This window comes from Doryrhamphus excisus, linkage group LG16 (genome assembly GCF_037039965.1).
Source record: "Doryrhamphus excisus strain RoL-2023G ecotype Guam linkage group LG16, RoL_Dexc_Guam_v1.1, whole genome shotgun sequence".
NCBI classification, from domain to species: Eukaryota; Metazoa; Chordata; class Actinopteri; order Syngnathiformes; family Syngnathidae; genus Doryrhamphus; species Doryrhamphus excisus.
The window spans coordinates 4,865,215-4,890,899 of NC_136372.1; the positions used below are offsets into that span (position 1 = coordinate 4,865,215).

The window sequence follows — 25,685 nt, forward strand, 5'->3', positions numbered from 1 at the left end:
ACCAATATCATTGGTTGAGCTTTATGAACGGATTGTGATTGGTTAATCATGTGACAAACGACTCAGCGATTGACTAAGAAGGATGTCACTCAAGAGGCTGCAGCCATCTCATGCCAGAGACATACAAGTGCATATTTTCAATTGTGTAGTGTATTCTTACAAATGTTCCGATTTTGAATCGTGCAGGGCATTATATTTAAATAATGTATTATCTTTTGTCTTTTACAAATGTATTATGCTAATATTGTTCACAGTGTGGCATTTGTGATGTTTTGACTCGTGCCTTGTGTAACCTGCAAAATAGTAGTATGAATAATATATATAAATATATATAAAATAATAACACTATTAATGTTATACAATACAGATGCATCATGTAATATAAAAATTGTACTTTATTGTATTTCTAACACACTTTACAGTACCGAACAGTGAAATAAAAAAAAATATATACTGATATACTATCATATTTTTTATATATAGATATTTGCTTATTAAATGCATTTATTCACAAAATGACACCTCGGCGGCTCTCTCAGGAGGAAACAAAATTTCATAAAAATAATATAATAAAAAATAACCTGGACACATTTTACACGTTACAGCGAGGGATCATTTACAAATATTACAATCATTTCATGTTGTTTTTAATTAACCACCCCTTTTGAATAATTTATCTCACGTGTGAACACAGGTGACTTTAAAGCTTAAAAAAAAAAAAACACTCTTAGAGGGAGTCAGTCTGCATCCAGCTAACCTGATGGCAGGCTAGTGATTACTAAGAAACAAGAGGCGGTGATAGTGCTAGATAGAAAATGGCGGCGAGAGACAAATAAGGACACATTTCATATATATATATATATATATATATATATATATATATATATATATATATATATACTGTATATATATGAAGGCGTCACATCCGGCGTGACGTTACCCGCTCACCTTTTTTGACTTCACAAGTCAAAGCAATCTCACGTGGACTATCATCAAGACTGGTTAAGTTTAGGTGACTACGGTGCGATGAGGCCTCAACAGCACAGACTTTAAAAAAAAAAACAAAAACAAAAGACACTACTTTACAGCTTCAGAGCCTGACGAAATAAAGTGCTGGTATATTTGAGGTGAACGACAAAAAACAGGCAACAGAATGACAAAGTGGCCTGCAGTGCTCACTCACTGCTCAATCATCATTTACATGAATGCAATATTACAATATTTACACAAGTGATTATGCTTACAGCTATATCCATTATGTGATTCCTTTTCTGCGTGTGTGTGTTTTCCCTTTACGCCAGCCACCGGAATGATATAAAAATAAACTGTACACAAACTGTTCAAAGAAACACACTTCCTGTGATTTTTCTTATGTTTTTTTTTTAAAGGAATGGCAGCAATCAACCCACTGAATAATCTTCTTATTAATTAAGAAACAACTGCTACAGTATTGTGTTTGTATGGCAATTAAATAGTAACTTTTTTTCCCGCTTAATAGCTCAATGACATCACAAGAAGCAGCCACACGCACACACACATACAAATAATAATAATAATAATAATAATATAGACGTGAACAGGCAATGGTGCATATGCTGATGCGGTTATTCCAGAGCTCGGTTGCTGTCCTGCAGAACCTGGCTCACGCTCGTACTTTTTACCCTGTGAAAACTACACTAAACGATGCATGTAGTAATTTGACGTCCTATTATGGCACCTTGTCAATCAATCAAACTCCAGTATAGCAACAATCTCATTTTGAAAGACACATTCTGTACCGTATAGAACAAACAGGCCGATGCAATGCATACTAATACAGATGTATAATAATAATATGTACGTATAGTAGCATAGCAGCTTCCTGTTAAGGCAGGGGTGTCCAAACCATGTCCACCGAGGGCTGCATTCAGAAAATCAAATAATGTTTTGTGTATTCAAGATGCTATCTGAACAAAACATAGCTTTATGTTACAAGTGACAAAGTATCTGTTAATACCTCATTAATAAAGTATTTATTTATTTGTTGAGAATATGTCCAGGGTCATTAAAATAACCGCACTTTGGACACCCCTGTGTTAAGGCAAAAATAAAAATGGTTCAGAATTCGCAGCTCCAAATATTTGGAGATTTAAATTGTGGGGAAAAAAAGTCAGTTACCTCAACATTGTCCAGCAGAAAGATGCGTTGACAATACGTGATGGGTTTGTAACGTGGTAACTGACGGTTCTGCAAGAAGAATAGTGTATATAGCAGGGGTGTCCATACTTTTTCTCGCCAAGGTCCACATGTTGAAAAAATGAAAGACTGCAAGCGTCTGTTTGATATTTTGTAAACCAATATATGTAGATATGCTAAGGAGTTATATATATTTCAAGAAAAAATAAACTATTATTAGAATGTACTTTGGTGTTTACATTTTCTGTTTTTCCAAGAAATTTTCTGATTTTCACTTTTTAAATTTTAATATTTTGACCTTAATTTTTATTTTTTTCACAAATATTTCAGCTTTTTTTGTTGTACATTTTGTTCTCATGATGACTTTATTCCCATATTATTTTGACTATATTCTCTTAATATGATAACTTTTACCCAAACCTATTCCATAAATTACTTCATTCTTCATTATTTTTTAGTTTATTATTGTAGAAATGTTTTTATTACCCCATTTGAATATGACATTTTCTCTTAAAGTGTATAATTTATCTAGTAAATATACTTTCTGCTGTTTCTCCAATTTGTCAAATTTTTCCTTCAATATTTTTCTCATAATTATGACTTTATGACCGATATAAAGTGATCGATATCAGCCGATACCACTGTATGTCACATGACATATCTCCTGTGGTGGAATGAACACGTATGTGTTGTATACAGCCTTTTAAAAAATATATAGTTTTTTATGATCGGGAAAAAATCTGATACCGATATCACATGTTTATGCTGATATTGGGCCGATAATTACCAGCACTGATAATTATCGGACATCTCTACTTTATTCCCACGATATTTTGTCTTTATTTTTTTCATGCAACATAATTTTCCAAAAATCCCAACTTTATTCGTAGTTTTGTTTGTTTCTCACAATATTGCAACTTTTTTTTTTAATTGTATTTTTTCTTTAATATTTCAAATTTATGTTCTTAAAATTACTTTATTTTTTCTAAAATTACGGTACTTTTTTACTTGTAAGTTTGCAACTTTTTTCTCATAATGTTTTCACATTTTTACTGCTCCCCCCCACATTTTTGCTGTTTTCTTGTTGGATTTTCTTTGTGCTGCAGCCCATGTTTTGGACACCCCTGCTGTATACTCTATTTATAATTTGAAATGTGTGTCGTATCAGCACATTTAGAACATGAAAAACTGGCATTTTGGGGGCTTTTTACCATAATTTTTTTTTTACCATGGCTTTGTATCTGGACGACAGAGTTACTTTCACTTTCACTCACTGCATTTGCTGCTAAAACAAAACACAAACCAGTGAGATGAACAATGCTTTAGGATCTATTACGACCAACTTCCTGACACCCCCCCCCCCCGCTACCCTGCACTCGTCGTGTACTTTGGTGATCGTTGCATGAGGACGCACAGTGCAAGTGGGTGTGGCTGATAACATAATAATAATAATTCAGCTGTTTTAGAATAATAGGCAAAGAAAATGCACCCAAGCATCGCATGGCTTATTCTTCAGAAAAGAAAGGCATAAGACCATTCCGATAAAAGTGTCCATTAGCGGCGGTGCTAGCGATTGCTCTGCGTCTCCACCTCAGCAGAAGAGCAACTAAGGAAGACTAAGAAACAGCTCGAAACGGTGACACACACACACACACACACACACATACACACTAGTAGAGCTTCAAAAATGAGTAAAAAAAAAAAAGCACACGCATAATAAAACTCCCCAGTCCCACAATGCATTGCTTCACCGCAAGCTCCACCGAAGGAGGCGTGGTGAGTCAGAAAAGGCACAGAGCCATCTCGCACCGCTGTAGCATATAGCTAAGCCTCGTAAAGGGGGGGGGGGGGTACGGGGTGGAAGGCCCCGCATCATCGCAAGCATCCACATTCCCTTTTTTTTTTTCCGACAGAAATGGAAAAAAAAAATCAAATAAAGTCGCCCGCTTTCTGCCGATATTCTACCGAACATGGATTACTAATACTGACTGAACACTCCATTAAGAGATGGCTTTTTCCAAAAAAAATAAAAATAAAAATAAATTACTGATCAGTTGTGTCACATACAAACATAGTGTGTGTTTGCAGGAAAACAGCGGCCCACGTTGGTGGCGGTTGGTACTGCAAGCATTCTGCATAATCTGCATGCGTGAGTGCACACCTTCCCGCCGCTGCATTCGTGTGTTATTTGCGTGTGCCTTCCCATCCCAGAGTGCTACACCGTCTACAGTTGCTGTGTAATGAACTTCTCATTCCCTTTTTCTCTTGTTGTTGTTGAAAAATAGATTTAAAGGTCAGTATTGTCATGTTTTTGTTTCTCGGTTTGGCATGAGCACGACCTCATGTGTCTTCGGCTAGCGAAGAAGAATCCTCCTCTTCTTCTACAGGACTGGTGTCAAAAAGTCTCTCCTTTTTCGATTCCTCGACTTTCAGCTCCTCCTCCTGCTCCTCCTCCTCCATGGCCACTTCCTCGTCCTCCTCCTCGATGATGTCCTCGTCGTCCTCCTCCTCCTCGTCCAGAACGTCCTCCTCGTCATCTTCTTTCACGCCTTCCTCGTCCCGGCTGCAGTCCTGTTCTACGTGGTTTGGGCACGCCGCGGCGTCGCCCTCGTCTTCCTGCTCAGCCCGGGAGCCGTCGTCGAGTGTGAGCTCGAACTGAAACTTGTCCGTGCAGGCGTTGAGCTCCTTGTCCTGGCCCACGGGAGGAGGTGACGGGCTCTGCGGGATGGTGCTCTGGTACCAGTCCCTGTTGTCCTCCAGGGTGTCCAGGATGTCCTGGGCATCGGGATGCACCAGGTCCCCCCAAGTCTCCCACAGAGGATGGACGATGTAGTCGATGAAGCCCACCTGAACGCCAACGAGATCAAGGTCGTTTTGATTGACATTCGTAGATTAACTAATTAAGATTAGGACTAAACATGATTTTTTTTTACATTTATGATGAAAATTACTTTATTCTATTAACAATACACATTTTTTCTCCAAAGATATGACACCATTCTTGTAACAAGTGCAATTTTATCACATTTTCTTCCATTTTTTATTCATAGCATTATTTTTTTTACTTTATTCAACTAACAGCACAACTTCATTTTTATTATTAAATAATTAATAATTATTAAATGATAATTATTCAATTATTAAGTATTAAAATATATTTTATCATTTTAAAGGGATGTGAAAATCCCTGGTTGTTCTGAACTCCCGCTTCCAAATATTGAGCAGCATTGTTTATGTCAGGGGTGGGCAAACTTTTTGACTCGCGGGCCGCATTGATATGACAAAATTTACAGCGGGGGGGGGCAGACTATATATTTTACACGTAACAGTCCACCTGGTATTATTGTATCTGTAAAATTGTCATGCAATCTGCTATTATTATTTATTATTTTATATTTATATTTAAATATTTTAAAAATAATAAAATATTATAATAATTACAATAAAATTAAAATAATTATTATTATATTATTATTATGTAAAATATGCAAATATAACAATAATATTATATATAATTAATATAATAATTAGCAGTAATATAATAATTATAATAATCATAATAGTTCTAATAATAATTATAATAATCTAATAATAATCTAATAATAATAATAATTATTATTATTATTATTATTATGTGCTTGTGTCCCTTTTTTCAGGAGCACTTTGTAAACAACAGACCATGTCAAAAAACGAAATTGATAAAACCATCAAAAGGTTGGCTCAGGCCATGATGCCAGGTTGTATGTTGAGTTTAAATGAAATACTTTGGAAAGATTGGGCGGCCGTATTCAAACACTTGGCGGGCCGGATGTGGCCCCGGGGGCGTAGTTTGCCCACTCCTGGTTTATGTGTATAGAAAAATAATGCTCATAGCACCCGTGTACTCGATACAGTTGTCATCTGAACACAGCATATCCACACATATGTAAAATGTAGTATGTACGTATATCATGTGGATGTTTTACCTGACTCTTCTCCACAGAAGCGGTGTGCTTGTCACACATGGGGCTGATCTCCATCCCTCGCTCCCTCTCCTTGTCTCCTTGCCTGAAGAACTCCTCCATGATCCTCTCCGTCCACTGTCGGTACACGGCCAGAGGCTTTGTAGGGTTGCTCAGGTCAGCGCAGTGCACCATGTTCCTCAACACCTACACACACACACACACCATGATTCGGAATACAGTACCTGGAACTAATGACTAAGACACATGCGTTTAGAGTAGTTACTGGGGAACTAATGAGGAACTAATGACTAAGACATGTACATTTAGAGTAGACTAAGGAACTAATGACTAAGACACATACATTTAGAGTAGTTACTGAGGAACTAATGGGGAACTAATGACTAAGACACATACATTTAGAGTACTTACTGAGGAACTAATGAAGAACTAATTAAGAAATAATGAGGAACTAATGATGAAGACACGTAGGTTTAGAGTAGTTACTGAGGGACTGATTACCAAGACGTACATTTAGAGTAGTTACTGATGACCTCATGAAGAACTAATAACTAAGACATGTACATTTAGAGTAGTTACTGAGGAACTGATTACCAAGACGTACATTTAGAGTAGTTACTGATGACCTCATGAAGAACTAATAACTAAGACATGTACATTTAGAGTAGTTACTGAGGAACTAATGAAGAACTAATGAACAAATGACAAACTAAAGACTAAGACACGTGTATTTAGAGTAGTTACTGAGGAACTAATGAAGAACTAATGAGGAACGAATGCTAAAGACACATACATTTAGAGTAGATACTGAGGAACCGACAATGAACTCATGACTATGGCACATAGATTTAGAGTAGTTGCTGAGGAACTAATGACTAAGACACATAGATTTAAAGTAGATACTGAGGACCTCATGAAGAACTAATAAATAACTAATGACAAACTAATGACTAAGACATGTACATTTAGAGTAGTTACTGAGGAACTAATGAAGAACTAATGAGGAACTCATGACTAAGACATACATTTAGAGTAGATACTGAGAAACTAATGAAGAACTACTAAAGTACTATTGAGGAACTAATGACTAAGACGTGTGTATTTAGAGTAGTTACTGAGGAACTAATGAAGAACTAATGAGGAACGAATGCTTAAAACACATACATTTAAAGTAGATACAGAGGAACTCACAAGGAACTAATGACTAAAGCACATACATTCAGAGTAGTTACTGAGGAACTAATGAAGAACTAATGAGGAACGAATGCTAAAGACATACATTTAGAGTAGTTACTGAGGAACTAATGACTAAGGCACATACATTTAGAGTAGTGACTGAGGAATGAATGACTAAGGCATGTACAATTAGAGTAGTGACTGAGGAACTAATGACTAAGGCATGTACATTTAGACTAGTGACTGAGGAACTAATGACAAAGGCACATACATTTAGAGTAGTTACTGAGGAACTAATGAAGAACTAATGAGGAACGAATGCTAAAGACATACATTTAGAGTAGTTACTGAGGAACTAATGAACTAATGAGGAACGAATGCTAAAGACATACATTTAAAGTAGTTACTGAGGAACTAATGGCAAAGGCACATACATTTAGAGTAGTGACTGAGGAACTAATGACTAAGGCATGTACATTTAGAGTAGTGACTGAGGAACTAATGACAAAGGCACATACATTTAGAGTAGTTACTGAGGAACTCATGGGGAACTAATGAAGAACTAAGGAGGAATTAATGAAGAACTCATGAGGAACAAATGCTAAAGACACATACATTTACAGTAGATACCGAGGAACCCACAAGGAACTAAGGAACTAATGACTAAGACACCTAGATTTAGAGTAGTTACTGATGAAATAATGAGCAACTAATGAGTAGTGGTTAGGGTTCAGTTCCTCATCTATTACTGTAAATGTCCACCTTATTGTAACGTGTCACCAAACTCCCACGATGTTTTCATAGTGAGATCCTGTAACACCCCTACTGATTACGTTTATTATGTTACGTAACAACATGGATGCCATCTGGTGTCAATGTATGATATTTCCTCTTATGAAAGTCATGTTTTTTTTTTTTTTTTACATAACTGAATCTTGACCTACATCGAGGCACCACAAGTGTTGACTGATGGAACCTCACTCCAGAACGAGACCTCCTTGGATGCTCGGAATCCCTGGCTTGAAAGCTCCTCTGCTGACCTACTTTCAAGATGGTCACAAAATCCACCCTCCTCTCATGGAGAATGATGAAAAAAGACTCTGGCCTTTTCCAGACTCTACCTCGTTATCTCGCCCTAGTGCGACGAGCGAGTCAAATTGGGTCGTCGTCTCCGCGCGACTGCCTCGCCGCCTCCAGGTTGGAGATGTCACGGTCCTTGCAGCTCAGCGCAGACAATAACGAGCAGCTCATCCTTTTCATTAAAAGTCTCGCCCGGCAATATGTTGACAGAGTGGATCACACTTCAAATTGGTTTTAAAAAAAAAGTGCCACCTCAGGGAACGATATCGAAACCCTTGTAGCTGTCTCGTCATCGTTTAAAAAGAGACCTGATCCATTTTGTCCTGTACCTAATTAAATGTCCATTATCGATAAATGTGTACTCCTCATCTCACCTGTATCCGATCCGTGTAGTGGTCCAACAGTAGAACCCCCGAACTGGTCACCTTCTTGGTCTCCACCATGGTCTTGAGGTCTGCTAGCAGGCTCATATGTTTGGACATGTCCGTCGCCAGAACCTGCAGTCATAATTGAGGGTAAAAAGTAGTAAGATCATGGATGAAGGGTTAGAAACCGGACAACTCACCATGTCGATGACCAGTTTCCTCAAGCTCTGTCTCTGCCTCTTGCTGAGGTTCTGAAAGATGTCGCAGTTCTCCTCGTGAAGAAGCTTGAAGCCCACGGCTAGGTGGTGGTTCTCCAGGACCGACTCGTCGTTGTACATCAGAGCGAGTTCGGAATCTGCAGCAGGCATACAAATTATTTCACTTAGCTGAACTTTATATACGTTTTTTTATTCGGCAACCCGGTTCACTGACTGGTATTTATGAGGAACTGGTTGGACACTCCTGGATGGTCCACATCATGAATGGCAGCAGCAAACAACGCGGCCAAGATCTCCAGATCCGTGAACACAGCCTGAAGTAAAAGAGTAGTTAGCAAGGCATGTTGACTAGAGATGATTAGAATGTGATGGTGCGTTTACATCTAGAGCCGGCGTGGACAGCAGTACGTGTGTGGACTGAGTGACATCTGCAGCGTGGAGGCTGTTGTGGTAGGCCACGTTGGCATGGTAATGGTCCTCCAGAGTCATCACATAGGTGACGAACGTATCCATCGGGATCCGAAAGGTCTTCAGCAGATCTCGCTCCTGGTGGAGCGGTCAGTCACAAATCAGGGTGGATGTTTGTTTATTTACAAATGGTACTTTTTTGTAGTACGGCATTAGTCTCCTTGTTACCCGCAACTGGACTGTCCAGGTTGTCTTCACAAGACAATGAAGAACTAATGGGGAACTAATGACGAAGACATGTACATTTAGAGTAGTTACTGAGGAACTAATGGGGGACTAAGACATGTACATTTATAGTAGCTACTGAAGAACTAATGAAAAACTAATGAAGAACTAATGGCGAAGACACATACATTTAGAGTAGTTACTGAGGAACTAATGGGGAACTAATGACTAAGACGTTTACATTTAGAGTAGTTACTGGAGAACTAATGAAGGCTAATGAGGAACTAATGACAAAGACACGTACATTTAGAGTAGTTACTGAGGAACTAATGGCTAAAACACATACATTTAGACTAGTTACTGAGGAACTAATGGGGTACTAAGACATCTACATTTATAGTAGCAACTGAGGAACTAATTAAGAACTAATGAGGAACTAATGGCGAAGACACATACATTTAGAGTAGTTACTGAGGAACTAATGGGGAACTAATGACTAAGACGTGTACATTTAGAGTAGTTACTGGAGAAGCAATGAAGAACTAATGAGGAACTAACAACGAAGACATGTACATTTAGAGTAGTTACTGAGGAACTAATGGCTAAAACACATACATTTAGAGTAGTTACTGAGGAACTAATGGGGAACTAATGACTAAGACGTGTACATTTAGAGTAGTTACTGGAGATTCAATGAAGAACTAATGAGGAACTAACAACAAAGACATGTACATTTAGATTAGTTACTGAGGAACTAATGGCTAAAACACATACATTTAGAGTAGTTACTGAGGAACAAATGGGGAACTAATGACTAAGACATAGGTGACGAACGTATCCACCAGGTTCCGAAAGGTCTTCAGCAGATCTCGCTCCTATAGGAGCAGTCAGTCACAGACTAAGACGTGTACATTTAGAGTAGTTACTGGAGAACTAATGAGGAACTAATGACAAAGACACGTACATTTAGAGTAGTTACTGAGGAACTAATGGGCAACTAATGACTAAGACATGTACATTTAGAGTAGTTACTGGAGAACTAATGAAGAGCTAATGAGGAACTAATGACAAAGACACATACGTACATTTAGAGTAGTTACAGAGGAACTAATGGCTAAAACACATACACTTATAGTAGCTACTGAGGAACTAATGAAGAACTAATCCAGACTGGTCGACGCATGCACGGGGAGAACATGCAAACTCCGCACAGAGATGGCCGAGGGTGGGATTGAACTCGGGTCTCCGCGCTGTGAGGTCTGCACGCTAACCACTTGACCACCGTGCAGCCATCATTTTATACATATTAATTCTAAACCATGCTCTGTGTTGAATACAACCTATTACTATTAATTCTATTAAATAACATGCTTTTATTGCAAGTTTGTATTATTTAAAAATGGGCACAATCATCCCCAATAAAAACACATGCTACAGTTGGGTCCATAAGCCAACATCACTTCCTGTCCGCCTGCCACTCAGCTCCCCTCGGGAATGCATTTATAGCAACACACACAAGCTCGACTATACGAGTGTAAATGTGACTATAAGGGTGTTATTCCATTTCTAGAGAGTTATAATAATGATGTTGAAAAATGATGATACATGAACAGTTTGTGGCGATATCAGGAGTCATTCTCACCTGGAAGATGGCAAACATCATGCAGCTCAGGGGACGGTTGTTGGAGAACTCTGCCACACGAAATATATTAAGGCCCCACTTGTTCAAGTCATTCAGCTCCTAAGGACAGGAAGAACAGGAAGAACAATTATTAGCTAGTTAGGAACAATGCTACTTTACGGACAGTATCCGTGTTCCACTCACTCTTGCTAACGCGTCCTCGTGCTCGGTCTTGACGCCGAAGCGAGGCAAGGTGGAGTTGGAAAGGCTGGAGCTGTGCGTGAGCTTCCGCACGCCGCTGATGTGACACATCGGCTTCTCCCGCTCCCTCAAGGTCGGGGACGGGATCTCCACCTCGTTCTGCTTATCTGGTAGGGTCAGTACGTGGGTAGATGGGTCGTTAGTCGGCTGCGGGTCAAAGCCAGCAGACGGAGCAGGTTTTGTCTTACCCAGAAAGGTAGTGGAGATGTATTCTGACACCTGGTTCCCTGAGCGACTCATCTCTGACAAATGGGACAGTTCTCTGTTCAGCATCCTCTTGAACTGAGGGCAGAACAAACATTTCCTTCAGCTGACGGGATGACATGAAGCAGAAACGTGTAGGTATTGATGCAAAGAAAAAAAAAAATATGTTTTATTCAAACCACCTTAATTCTTACAACCCAATATCCCTGAGGATGCATAGTTCAGAAGTAGCCCAGAAAATCCATCAAAATAACAAACCACCGGTCGACTGCATAACCTGTGTTTTGCTTTTTCTTTGGTTGTCATGGTTTGTTTGCACATGGGTTGGTCTCTGTGGAAAAGTGGACCAAACTACGCAAAACTTAGTGGGTGTCTGCATCATTTAAGGATTGGTTTTGAAGGCCAGCATTGTTAGTCCAGTGAACGGCATCATGCTTAATAATGCTTAAATATTCATTCATTTTCTACCGCTTATCCTCACGAGAGTCGCGGGGGTGCTGGAGCCTATCCCAGCTGTCTTCAGGCGAGAGGCGGGGTACACCCTGGACTGGTGGCCAGCCAATCACAGGGCACATATAGACAAACAACCATTCACACTCACATTCATACCTATGGACAATTTGGAGTCGCCAATTAACCCGGAGAAAACCCAGGCATGCACCGAGAGAACATGCAAACTCCACACAGAGATGGCCGAGGGTGGAATTGAACTCTGGTCTCCTATTTGTGAAGCCTGTGTGCTAACCACTCGAACACCGTGCAGCCCCTAAAAGGTTTTGTTTCCTTTTATTTACAAATTTGGGTTATAAGAATTTAAAAGTCAACATAGGGGTGTTATTTCATGTCTAGAGGGCTCTAATAATGCTGAAATATTCATTCATTTTGTACCGCTTATCCTCACGAGAGTCGCGGGGGGTGCTGGAGCCTATCCCAGCTGTCTTCGAGGCGAGAGGCGGGGTACACCCTGGACTGGTGGCCAGCCAATCACAGGGCACATATAGACAAACAACCATTCACACTCACATTCATACCTATGGACAATTTGGAGTCGCTAATTAACCTAGCATGTTTTTGGAATGTGGGAGGAAACCGGAGTACCCGGAGAAAACCCACGCATGCACGGGGAGAACATGCAGGGTACATGCATGTAATTGTCCACCAATAAGAAGACTTACATGAGTAATGAAATCATCATCTATCATCACTCAAACGTGATCCTAATTCATGACACCAAAATGCATCGAACGCTGACAGCTGTAGCATGTTTTCATGTGCTGCTCGACGGTGCTGTCGGTGCATTGTATGGTTTGTGAAAACATCAGTTTTGGTGTTGAGGTAGAAAGAACGCAACCAAACGTTTAAGCGAAGGCACAATGTTCTGTCCCACTGACTGATCCCTCACACATAACAATCTCTTAGGCAACCCGAGCGGTTGCCGTGGCAACTCCGTCCTCACCGCCAGTCACTTGAGCTTGATGCGAGAGCGACTGCTGCCGCCGCCGCCGCCACTGCCGCTGATACTGCTTGGGTGACAATCCAAAAAGGAGGAGGCAGGTGTCTCTGACCTTTATCAAGGTCACACTTCCTCTCCTCCTTCCTTGCCTCCTCGTCCCGCTTTGCCCTAAACGCCATAAAAAAACACCCTCCTGCCATTGTTGTTTACCATCACTCATTGTTATCTCGCCTCTTGCACCACCCACCCCTCGCTTGTCACAAATACATGCTCTGACAACCCCCCCCCCCCCCCACCCCCCCACCTTCCGAGTCTACTGGCACACTTCAGGCTGGCGGTGGCTGCTCTCTGGCGCTTTTTTTTTTTTTCTCTCCCCACTCTCCGATGCTATAACGCTGAGTCATAGCTGCCAACCAACAACTCCCACAGCGCCAGGACAAACAACACTTCCTCTGACACTGACTAATGAAGCAAACGCTGCACAGACGTGACACACAAACACAACATACACCTGCCGTTGTCTTTTCTCTCTTGGGACCACCACCATGCAAAATGGGGCCTTGCACTCAACTCAACACGGGAACAAATCTGTCAGAAGCTTGGTGAAATCTCTGGAGGCAACTGCCTTTTCTTGACAATGACATCTTTATGAGTCTCTATTGAGGCCGCTGGTGGTAGCAGGAGGCCCAGATTTGGGATAAAATTAAAAATAGTTATGCTGTAACACTAAAAAGTACCTGGAATCATGACAGATATTCCCAAAATTACCACATACGGATGTATCTTTGGAGTAAATACATGAATAATACAAAGAGGGGTTGCTAACACATGCACGGTAGGGACACTTGATGAGCCCAGCAATCCAAGATGGCCGCCTCCAGGCCTTGTTTGCCCTCTGCAAGCCCCTACCTGGTCCCACCACCCGATGAGCCAGGGCCTAGAGCAGGTCTCGCAGAACAGATCCACCAGGGGGGTCCTGCGCTGCGCCGTCGTCCCCCCGGCCTCCAGGACCCCTCCGGCCGCCTCGCCGAGGTCCAGCTCTGCCCCTGCCCTCCCCTGCAGGGGGCTGTAGCTGGAGGAGCGGGGCAAACGGTAGCCCCCCGGCACGGGCGAGGGGCAGGGGGATGGCGTCGGGTCAATGGCTTCCACCACACCCATATTGAGGGTCACTGGGGGCTTGGGCCGGTGGCACAGGCAGGAGGTGCGATAGTGGAGAGGGGTGGGGGCACTGCAGGTGCCCCATTGGCATGAGGGCGTCGTCAGGGTGAGGCCGGGGCACTCCAGAGTGAAGGCTGCCCCGGGGGCGGGTGAAGGAATGGGGGGGCAGGGTGGTGGGGGGGGGGAGCGGGGTGAGGGAAGGGTGCAGACTATTCTGGACTACATGCAGCACCCCGGAGCGGTCCACCGGTCAGTCCAGAGACGGCTCCAGTCCAGCCTCACTTGTGAGCTAAAGATGCGGGCCGCCCCCCCGCCCCCCCCAGCAGCCCCCCTGGATCCGGCAGCTGTGGAGACTACATCTCATCCCATTTGGTGATCAGGGCCGATACAAATCCACAGACACTGCAGGGTGGAGGTAGACGGGAGCGGAAGGGAGGGAAGATGGAGGTAAACAGAGAGGGACCGTCTGAAGGGCACGGAGACGAGCCTGGGGAGGGAGAGGAGGGCAGTGGGGCGGACACGGGCAGGATGAGGACGCTTGCTAAACAAAAATCACGGAATTATAAGATGGTTGAAGAAATGATTTGGGCGGTTGGGACAACAGCACCCAAAGATGACCCGGATATCAAATAATGGAGGCAAAGGGAGCAGCGGGAACATTGGGAAGGGGGGGTTGGTTGAGGGGGGGGACACAGAAGGGGAATCAGATGACAGCAGTGAAATGAAAAGGATGGCAGAAGTCGAGGACAGAAAGAGATCCGGGCCAATGTTCCTGGATCTGGAAAAACAATCTCCTTCTCCCTGCGTCGACCGCCCCTCCCCCCACCGTACGGGGATCCAAGAGGGTGCCGGCCCAGTCCTCTGTCCTCCGTCTGTGCTGTCTCACGCTGATCCCCCAGTCGGCCCGCTCCGCGTCACTCCCAGCCCGAAAGGATGCCTCAGACTAATCCCGCCGCTTTGGGCAGCCTCTTCTCCTCCTCCTCCTCCTCTTCTTCTTCCGCCGTTTGCCTCCTTCCCGGGATGATCTAGACGGCTCGCGCAAGCTAATCAGGCGGTGTGGCTGCACGCGCATGCACGTGCATGCCTGCGCTTGCTGGCTTCTTGCTGACTGCAACGGTGCGCATGCGCGGCCAGGCGGTCGGTGTGTGTGTGTGTGTGTGTGTGTGTACGTCTGTCGAGAACATGGAGAATATGTGAGGATGAGAGTGTGAGAGACTAGTCGTGTGTGCGTCTCCATCAATGTTGGCTCGGTTGTATTAAATATTCACACAGCGTCTGTTTAACCCCCCCCCCCCACAAACATGGTGACATTTTCTGTACTCCACATACACAACTACAAACACAGCATACAAAAAAAAAGAAGAACAGCTGCCATTGTTTTGTAGTGCAAGGCCACACACACACACACACAGACTGGAACAAGCACTGTCCCTTTAAGAAGGCACACTATTAAAAGAGCCTCACCTGCTCCCTCATTGGTTCGCATCCAGACCACATGGCTTGCGGTCAGAATGACGAACCAATAGCGAAAAGGCAGAGGCAGAGCCTGCTGCTGTTCGATAGCAACCAAGGTTACAGCGGAGACACATCAGCATCGGGACCATCGACACCTACGCCACCCGCCCCGCACCTCCCCTTCTTTCCTGTCCCCTCGGTGCGCGTCCCATGACAGCATCCTCAAAACGCCCCCCCATGAATACAATAGAACTCCTACACACACATTTACTGTGCAGTTCATGCACTAAAGGCTTTATAATAGCTTTAACTTGACCCTGGAAGGCCTGGGGCCTTCAGAAGCAGGAGTGCTGGCCCATGTAGCATAAACACCATTAGCAGTAGGTCTGTTTTTTTTAACTGGACTTCATCATTGGCCTCTCAGAGCCATCCACAGACATCATCATTATCCATTCTCTGAAAGCCTATTCGCTTAAACTCAAATTTACCAGTCAGCTTGAAGGCAACACCACATGAACAGCAGTACTTTTTGAAGAAAGGAAACCGGTATGAATTCTGAGTGCTATATATGATATATTAATATATATTAATATATGATACCTTGATATCAAGGGTCAAACTTGACAAATGAAAGGATCCAAGGACCACTTTGATATTTTGTAATATAAAAGCAAAATATGGAGATGCATGCATGCTAGGTTAATTAGCGACTCCAAATTGTCCATAGGTATGAATGTGAGTGTGAATGGTTGTTTGTCTATATGTGCCCTGTGATTGGCTGGCCACCAGTCCAGGGTGTACCCCGCCTCTCGCCCAAAGTCAGCTGGGATAGGCTCCAGCATAACCCTAGTGAGGATAAGCGGCATAAAAAATGGATGAATGGATTTTCCAAACATGATTTTTTTTTGTTTGTTTCTCATAATATTACAACCTATGAAAAATAACAGAATTTTGCTACTAAAATGATATTTTATGAGTTTATTCTAGTAAAAATTGTAATACAACTTTTTTCCTCTTAGTATTTTGACTTTATTGTAAAAAAATTACAGGTATTTTTCCATTTTGGATGTTATGTTATATTTTTAGTTTTCTTGTTAAATTATATTTTTAGAATGGGTCACGAGACCCTTGGTTTAGGGTATGAAAAATAGCACCCATTACTTAAAACACAGTTAATGAAGGTATAATCATGTGGAAGTTTGACCCTGGAACTGATTAATTCCATTCACTTTCATTTGTTTTTCATTTTCTGCACCCAAAAAGCGGTCTTGTGTCTGGCGGTACCTTGTTGGAAGCCATCTCGCTGACGGAGCGGTGGGTCTGGATGGTCTCCAGCTGGTCCAGACACCAGTCCAGTTCTTCCAGAGTCTCCCGAGCCATCTGCTGGTATGTCTCATCTGGGAAAGTTCCAAGAAATAAATAAACATATTGATAACACAGACTACACATAACTGATATTCACCGTATATCAAGATTGAGACATATTTTGTTCAATAAAAAGCTATTTATAAGTAATGACTATTATTTTATGCTTTAAAACAACATACCAGAAAGGGTAGCTTGGGGAACAGTGGGCTGACTTGTCACGGGTGACCTCCTGTGGACAAAATCATCATTGCATTACAGCATTAAACGCACGCTGCTGCCCCCTGCTGGGTTTTGCCACACATACACCATGAAAGCAAACAAAAGGCATTACTCACACATGGGATATAAATATTATCACATTTATATGCAGTGGAGGCGCCGCATGTGGTGAAATGCTTCAAAATTCTGTTTTTGCACTTTAAATATTCATGCTTTTGATCAAAGTCGGTGAGGTGTGTTTTTTTTTTTATAATTTTTTTTTTTTTTTTCAAATAGCCTACTTCATAATTAAGCTGCGAGGGAGGCACTTTCAGGAAACCGCCGCATAATTATAGATGCTGATAATTGTGTGCTGCATTATATATCATATTGATGTGGCGGCTGAAAGCCTGCCAAAACAATAGCCCGCGGCCTTCTGCATCACAAACGGAGCATAATTTTACAGTTATTGACCATCTCGTTAGAGAAAAAAAATAAAATAAAAATAAAAATCAGGAGGAATATCAAATAACTGCAATGTTACGGTTGCCAAAAAATCGTGATGGCAAAAATACCTCCCCGAGGGGTGGCAAACTGAGCGACACAAACTAAAAACACACACGCACTCTGCAAACTAAGCAAGCAAGTCGTGACGGGTTGCAAGTGAAGGCGGTGAGAAAGGGAGGGGGGGAGGCGGGGTTTCATTGGTGTTTGGAAGCATGATACTGACTTGTTAGTGGGGGTTGTGACATTGGCGAGGATGGTGAAGTTGCTTCTTACAGTTCGGAGGCTAGCCAACACCTGAGAGATGGACGGGCAAAGGGAAGGAAAAGGAGTTGACACGCCACCTGTTACGCATATTTTTCTACTACATTTACACTCATATGCAATGTTGTGTGAAAACAAACCTGAGCGAAAGGAGTGACGATCATGTCTTCGGCATGCCTGGGGATGAAAGTGTTCAAATAAAGTTATGTTGACACCATATATCATCATATACAGTTCATTCATTCATTCATTTTCTACCGCTTATCCTCATGAGGGTCGCGGGGCATGCTGGAAACTATCCCAGCTGTCTTCACTGGTGGCCAGCCAATCACAGAACACAAATAGACAAACAACCATTCACACTCACATTCATACCTATGGACAATTTGGAGTCGCTAATTAACCTAGCATGTTTTTGGAATGTGGGAGGAAACCGGAGTACCCGGAGAAAACCCACGCATGCACGGGGAGAACATGCAAACTCCACACAGAAAAGGTTTCATTTTATTTGGGTAATAAGAGTTTAAAAGTCAATATAGGGGTGTTATTTTATGTCTAGAGGGCTCTAATAAGGCTTAAATATTCATTCATTTTCTACGAGGGTCGCCGGGGTGCTGGAGCCTATCCCAGCTGTCTTCGGGCGAGGGGCAGGTTACATCCTGGACTGGTGGCCAGCCAATCACAGGGCACATATAGACAAACAACCATTCACACTCACATTCATACCTATGGACAATTTGGAGTCGCCAATTAGCTTAGCATGTTTTTGGAATGTGGGAAGAAACCGGAATACCCGGATAAAAAACCCACGCATGCACGGGGAGAACATGCAAACTCCACACAGAGATGCCCCAAGGGTGGAATTGAACCTGGGTCTCCTAGCTGTGAAGCCTGTGTGCTAACCACTCGTACACTGTGCAGCCCCTAAAAGGTTTCATTTTATTTGGGTAATAACAGTTTACAAGTCAATATAGGGGTGTTATTTTATGTCAAGAGGGCTCTAATAATGCTTAAATATTCATAAATTTTCTACGAGGGTCGCCGGGGTGCTGGAGCCTATCCCAGCCGTCTTCGGGCGAGAGGCGGGGTACACCCTGGACTGGTTGCCAGCCAATCACAGGGCACATATAGACAAACAACCATTCACACTCACATTCATACCTATGGACAAATGAAACCTACACAGCATTGACTTTCTGTTCAATGCAAAATAAGATTCAAAATAAAAGCATGACAAATTAGCATAGCTAATATCATTCATTCATTCATTTTCAACCGCTTATCCTTACAAGGATCGCGGGGGTGCTGGAGCCTATCCCAGCCGTCTTCGGGCGAGAGGCAGGGTACACCCTGGACTGGTCGCCAGCCAATCACAGGGCACATATAGACAAACAACCATTCACACTCACATTCATACCTATGGACAATTTGGAGTCGCCAATTAACCTAGCATGTTTTTGGAATGTGGGAGGAAACCGGAATACCCGGATAAAAAAACCCACGCATGTACATTGGAATTGAACTCGGGTCTCCTAGCTGTGAGGTCTGCGCGCTAACCACTTGATCGCCGTGCAGCCTACATACAGTACAATGTTTGCTTAATCAACTGTAGAGAGTACTTGGCACCTCTTAGGGGTGTAGTTATTTGGCACTTTTTGGGGGGGTGGTTACATTTTTTAGCATAATGGGCACAACATGGGCACACGCCTCTGTCATGACGGCAGACAGGAGCACAGCAGAGCATCAATGCATCACATTCCGTTCATCCTGGGAACGGCATTTTCTCATTGTCATTCCAAGAAGGTGAGATGCATTCAGGGACCCTCGGAACATCACAAAGACTGCTTTATAATTGGAGTGTGTAAATAAACAAACAGATAAAGAAAAACATGAAGAGGATGTTCAAAAACAAGTACATTAATCTTAAATGACGTGATGTCTTTGAACGCAACCCCTCATCGCTCATAATAATACAGTTGAAGGTGTGATTCAGTTGTTCTCTGTGAAGTGGATTCACGGTTGCCATGTTGGTTCTTACCCCTCACTGTTGATGGAGGAGTTACGTGACATGGTCTTGGGGGACGTGTCGTAGTCGGAGTCGGAGCGGTACAGGAAGGACTCCCTACGCTGGCTCTGGGGGAAGGAAGGGTGCAGCACCAGCCCGGGACTCGCCTGCGAATCCATGGGGCTGCGGCCCGGCGAGGGGCCATTCTCCGAATCGAAGCTGCAGGTCGGGGACACAAGAAATAATATTTAGACTATAATATTTACATTATAAACATAAGCTGTGACAAGAGAAGCGTCACGATTCGTGAGGAAAAATATATGACAGGTGCTAAAAAAAATAATAATAAAAAAAAATGCAGCTGTTGCTCCAGGGTGCTCTTGGACTGGCGCACCGCCACACGGCTGCCATGGAAATTACACTTTACCAACACATCATAGAGTATTGTGGAGCAAAATGAGATGCATCAATCCTCTCTGGGCCAAGACAGCCTACACCAACATTCAGCCTGAGATCCCTTCAGGCCCAAAGATTGACTTATTACAAAGACAATTGAAAACTCTTTTGGGGCATTTCTTTTTTTATTCATTCTTTTATGATCAATGAATGATGATGTTGATTCCAACCCAGATCTGTGTGGCCACAGTGCGGATATTATTATTATTAATGTGTATCTATTTAATGACAGGAGACATTAAGAGAGACGTGACAAAAAATATAAAAGAAAAAAAAAAATAATTAATGAATAATAATAATAATATTTACTCACTATTGTGAGGGTAAGCGGTAAAAAATGAATGAATGAATAAATAAAAAAGAATAATAATTAATGAATAATAATAATAATATTTACTCACCATTGTGAGGATAAGCGGTAGAAAATGACTGACTTAATTAATTAATGAAAGAAATTTTTAAATAATAAAAAAAAATAATTAATGAATAATAATAATAATAATATTTACTCACCATTGAGAGGATAAGCGGTAGAAAATGAATGAATAAATTTTGTTTTAATTAAAAAAAAAAATTAATGAATAATAATAATATTTACTCACCATTGTGAGGATAAGCGGTAGAAAATGAATGAATGAATGAATAAATTTTGTTTTAATTAAAAAAAAAATTAATGAATAATAATAATATTTACTCACCATTGTGAGGATAAGCGGTAGAAAATAAATGAATTAATTAATTAATAAAAGAAATGCAAAGATAATAAAAAATAATAATAATTAATGAATAATAATAATAATATTTACTCACCATTGTGAGGATAAGCGGTAGAAAATGACTGAATTAATTAATTAATTAAAGAAATTTTTAAATAATAAAAAAATAATAATAATTAATGAATAATAATAATAATAATATTTACGCACCATTGAGAGGATAAGCGGTAGAAAATGAATGAATAAATTTTGTTTTAATTTAAAAAAAAAAAAATAATGAATAATAATAATATTTACTCACCATTGTGAGGATAAGCGGTAGAAAATGAATGAATGAATGAATAAATTTTGTTTTAATTAAAAAAAAAAATGAATAATAATAATATTTACTCACCATTGTGAGGATAAGCGGTAGAAAATGACTGAATTAATTAATTAATTAAAGAAATTTTTAAATAATAAAAAAATAATAATAATTAATGAATAATAATAATAATAATATTTACGCACCATTGAGAGGATAAGCGGTAGAAAATGAATGAATAAATTTTGTTTTAATTTAAAAAAAAAAAATAATGAATAATAATAATATTTACTCACCATTGTGAGGATAAGCGGTAGAAAATGAATGAATGAATGAATAAATTTTGTTTTAATTAAAAAAAAAAATTAATGAATAATAATAATATTTACTCACCATTGTGAGGATAAGCGGTAGAAAATAAATGAATTAATTAATTAATAAAAGAAATGCAAAGATAATAAAAAATAATAATAATTAATGAATAATAATAATAATATTTACTCACCTTCGTGAGTATAACAGTAGAAAATTAATGAATGAATAAAAAAAAAATAATGAATAATAATATTTACTCACCATTGTGAGGATAAGCGGTAGAAAATGAATGAATAATAAAAAAATAATAAATAAATAAAAAACTAAAAACTTAAATTACATTAGGAAAGCAGGAAGTGAACAAATGTAACAGTTACTGATTGTAAAAGTACCAGATGGAGGGGTAGGATTTAATAAGCTTTGCTTCTTCCTACTCCTTTTGGACATGTGGAACTGTGAACTGATTATGTGATGCATTCAATTGTAATCTGATGCGTGTTCAAATGAAATAAAACCATTACCATTACTATTACATTTGGATGTGTGTCTAAATGACAAGATAAGAGATCACCTCACCCACAAAAGGGTCTTATTCTTATGAGATGTGGGCCCGGGTACCTGCTATAACATTGAGACGAGCGTCTGCGCTCCTGGATGCTGCGGTTCAGTTTCAATCGGCGGAACAGCGAGGATCCGCCATATCCACGAAGTTGATCGCCAGGCGACCCCGGCGATACGAGCGAGGACGCCGTAGGAAGAGGTGGAGGAGGACCCTCGAGACCGTCCCATAACGTCAGCTGTCGTGTCAGCTTCCTCTGAGTCATCGCCGCCCCGAAAAAAACTAACCACCCCACTTCAAAAAATACCCCGTCTTATTCCGTATCAGCGTCTCTCCACCGCCCCCAACTCTCGCTCCCTACCTCATCAAGTTTTTGGAGTGCTCACGCTGGGCCCACAACCACCTGACCTCGCCACCGGCTCAAATAACAAGGACCTCCTCTCTTTTTGTCCCGCATGCCGGCAGAGTCAAAGTGCATCAGCATGCATATCCTGGCACTCATCCTCAGGCCATGGATGCTTCAAATCCTTCCTCACTTTGTTGCCTGGATTTATGCAGGTCTTCTTAATCCATGCATGAGCGGGGTCCTTTCAGGTCTTCCCCAAGACTCCCCCCCCCCGACCTCATCGACAATACTTCTTCTGTTTGCTGGCAAAGACAATCATGAGTGATTATTATTATTATTATTCACTCGCCGTTTAGATTAATATATTAGCGACTCTTGTTTGTCCGACCCCCTTTTCTCTACCTCCCCACCATGGGGCCCCTCCAGCTCTCAGTGTCCTTATCTCACGGCTCACAGTCGCTCTGCTGCAACAGGAAAGCTGATCAGTAACAGACCACAGGCAACACAACACTCACCCAGAGTGTGTGTGTGTGTGTGTGTGTGTGTGTGTGCAATGAGGATTTGCAAGATAGAAAACCGCCCAGCAAGACGCAAGATAAAGAAAGTTTGGAGGTTGGTTGAGTCAACCCCTACTTCCCCCCTCCCCCTCCCAACAATCCACTTCCACCCGTGCCAATGTTTACACGTTCCACTAAACAGGGCCAAAACATGTTGTGTGTTTTGACACCCAACATCCTCGCTGGGGAAAAACGACACTCTGCTTGGCCTTTAAGATGGGAACCGACCCACCGGGGCCGCCCTTCATCGTCATTCCCCCACCAGCATTACAACAATTAGACCATGAAATAGCTTCTTTTCCAACAAGGTGGGGTGGGTCAAGCAGGACTAATTCACCGATGACATCCAAGATAGGAACCTTAATAAAGCATCGGGGTGAGAGTGGGGCTGTCTTACACGGTCGCGCTTTTAAATGCATTTTGTTTTATTTTATTTCTCATTACGCAGCACTTTTCGGAATGGTGGCAGAAACAAGCTGAGACGTTACAAACACGGGCTGGTATTGATTATCATTAATATTAGCATTGCGTTTACTCTGCACCTAAAATCAGTAACTGGTGTTGCGCACTCCCCCAGAAATTATACACAGTGATCCCTCCAATGTTCAATTCCCGTGTTAAACGATGCCAAAGTTTCAGATAATGATGTTTAAGTGAGCCCTGAAATAAATTTTGAGATGGCTCAAAACGCTTGGTTTGAAAAGGCGTGGTCAAACCGTTCCTTTGTGATGTCACAGAAAGGCAGACTTCCTTATATGGTTCACTTTGGCTGTGTGAGTGGGCATGCCCTGGAGGCGGACCGTGGGTGGTTTTTGGCAGGAAGCACAAATCAAACGAAATACAGCTGGAATAGGTGCAGATTCTGGAAAATCACAAAAGTTTTCTGTTCGGGTTATTGTGTGTAGCTGCTCTATAGGAGACCACAACTCAATACAAAAGGGTCAAAAAATGAGCATAATAGTTCCCCTTTGGTATTATTAGAGCCCTTTAGACATGAAATAACAACCCTACAGTCAGTGTTGTGCATGAACGAGTTCAAAAGAAAGCGTTCCTTTTTCCTGAAACACTTAGTATATGCTAGGACTACGTTGAAAAGCGATAGCATTTCAGTATGTGGAATCAAACTATGGAATGAATTGAGTAAGATGGTCATATCACCTTGTACTTCGGTACATAACAAAAATAAAATAATAAAAAATATATATTAAATAAAATAAAAAAATATTAAATAAAATAAATAAAATAAAATAAAATAATTTTTTTTTAAATAAAATAAAAAAAATTAAAACTTAAACTATATTAGGAAAGCAGGAATTGAACAAATGTAATTAATTAATAATAATAATATTTACTCACTCTTGTGAGGATAAGCGGTAGAAAATGAATGAATAAATTTTTTATTAATAATAATAATAATAATAATAATATTTACTCACCATCATGAGGATAAGCGGTAGAAAATGAATGAATGAATTTTTTAAAAACCTGAAAAAAATACCCTAAAAACTTAAATTATATTAGGAAAGCAGGAAGTGAACAAATGTTACTGATTGTAAAAGTACCAGATGGAGGGGTAGGATTTAATAAGCTTTGCTTCTTCCTACTCCTTTTGGACATGTGGAACTGTGAACTGATTATGTGATGCATTCAATTGTAATCTGATGCATGTTCAAATGAAATAAAACCATTACCATTTTGAAGACAACAAATTCGTAAATTACAAACTTAAATGTGAACTCGAAAATTAGCATGAATGATTATTTGTCTATATTGTGCCCTGTGATTGGCTGCCGACCAGTCCAGGGTGTACATTGCAGCATACCTGCGACCCTCGTGAGGATAAGCGGCATAGAAAACGAATGGATGGGTATTACCCGACGACAAATATTCGCAGTCCTGTTGCAACAGGATGTTACTGTCACTGCCCACATTTCACCAGCAGGCGGCGCGACACATAAAGTACTCGACTTGCTTCACCCTAACAAGCAATGTTAACATTTACCATAAACATGGCATGATGACAACAGTATATAGACATACATATATAGGACACAATGCAAATATAGAGTGTGTCTTCTTATCAAAAAAATGGAGTCCTGAATACGAGTTGTGTCTGCAAAAATCAGCATTCCGGCTTTCAGCAAGCTGCTTAAACCTGACTTCATACAGTAAGAGACGTCTTTCTTTTTCTTTCTCTCCTCCACCTTCCCTTCCCCTCCAAAGCAGCTACTTTGTTTAGTGACGCACTGGGGGGGGGGGGGGTGTGTGTGGGGGTAGCAGAGGTCTTATGAAAAGGCCTCGCCTGTTTGAACAGCCAAGGAGGAGACAACTT

At 41.2% G+C, this 25,685-nt stretch overlaps 1 protein-coding gene across 2 annotated transcripts in view; it reads right to left on the minus strand.

Moving 5' to 3' along the window:
- Window positions 1–1,166: 1,166 nt before the first annotated feature.
- Window positions 1,167–25,685, minus strand: part of pde4a (phosphodiesterase 4A, cAMP-specific) — a 66,156-nt gene continuing 41,637 nt past the window's right edge. Inside the window, exons 2-15 of one of the 2 annotated variants that reach the window (XM_058049105.2) lie at window positions 20,134–20,319; window positions 18,236–18,272; window positions 18,058–18,128; window positions 17,309–17,358; window positions 17,046–17,158; window positions 11,680–11,773; window positions 11,435–11,598; window positions 11,252–11,350; window positions 9,358–9,522; window positions 9,191–9,290; window positions 8,959–9,113; window positions 8,768–8,890; window positions 6,141–6,323; window positions 1,167–5,022 (exon numbers count right to left, since the gene is read on the minus strand). In XM_058049105.2, coding sequence (XP_057905088.2) covers window positions 4,516–5,022; window positions 6,141–6,323; window positions 8,768–8,890; window positions 8,959–9,113; window positions 9,191–9,290; window positions 9,358–9,522; window positions 11,252–11,350; window positions 11,435–11,598; window positions 11,680–11,773; window positions 17,046–17,158; window positions 17,309–17,358; window positions 18,058–18,128; window positions 18,236–18,272; window positions 20,134–20,319 — 2,047 coding nt within the window. In that variant the 3' untranslated portion in view covers window positions 1,167–4,515. Of the gene's footprint in view, window positions 5,023–6,140; window positions 6,324–8,767; window positions 8,891–8,958; window positions 9,114–9,190; window positions 9,291–9,357; window positions 9,523–11,251; window positions 11,351–11,434; window positions 11,599–11,679; window positions 11,774–14,057; window positions 15,463–17,045; window positions 17,159–17,308; window positions 17,359–18,057; window positions 18,129–18,235; window positions 18,273–20,133; window positions 20,320–25,685 lie in introns of those variants that run through there. The other variant, XM_058049110.2, reaches the window with a different exon arrangement.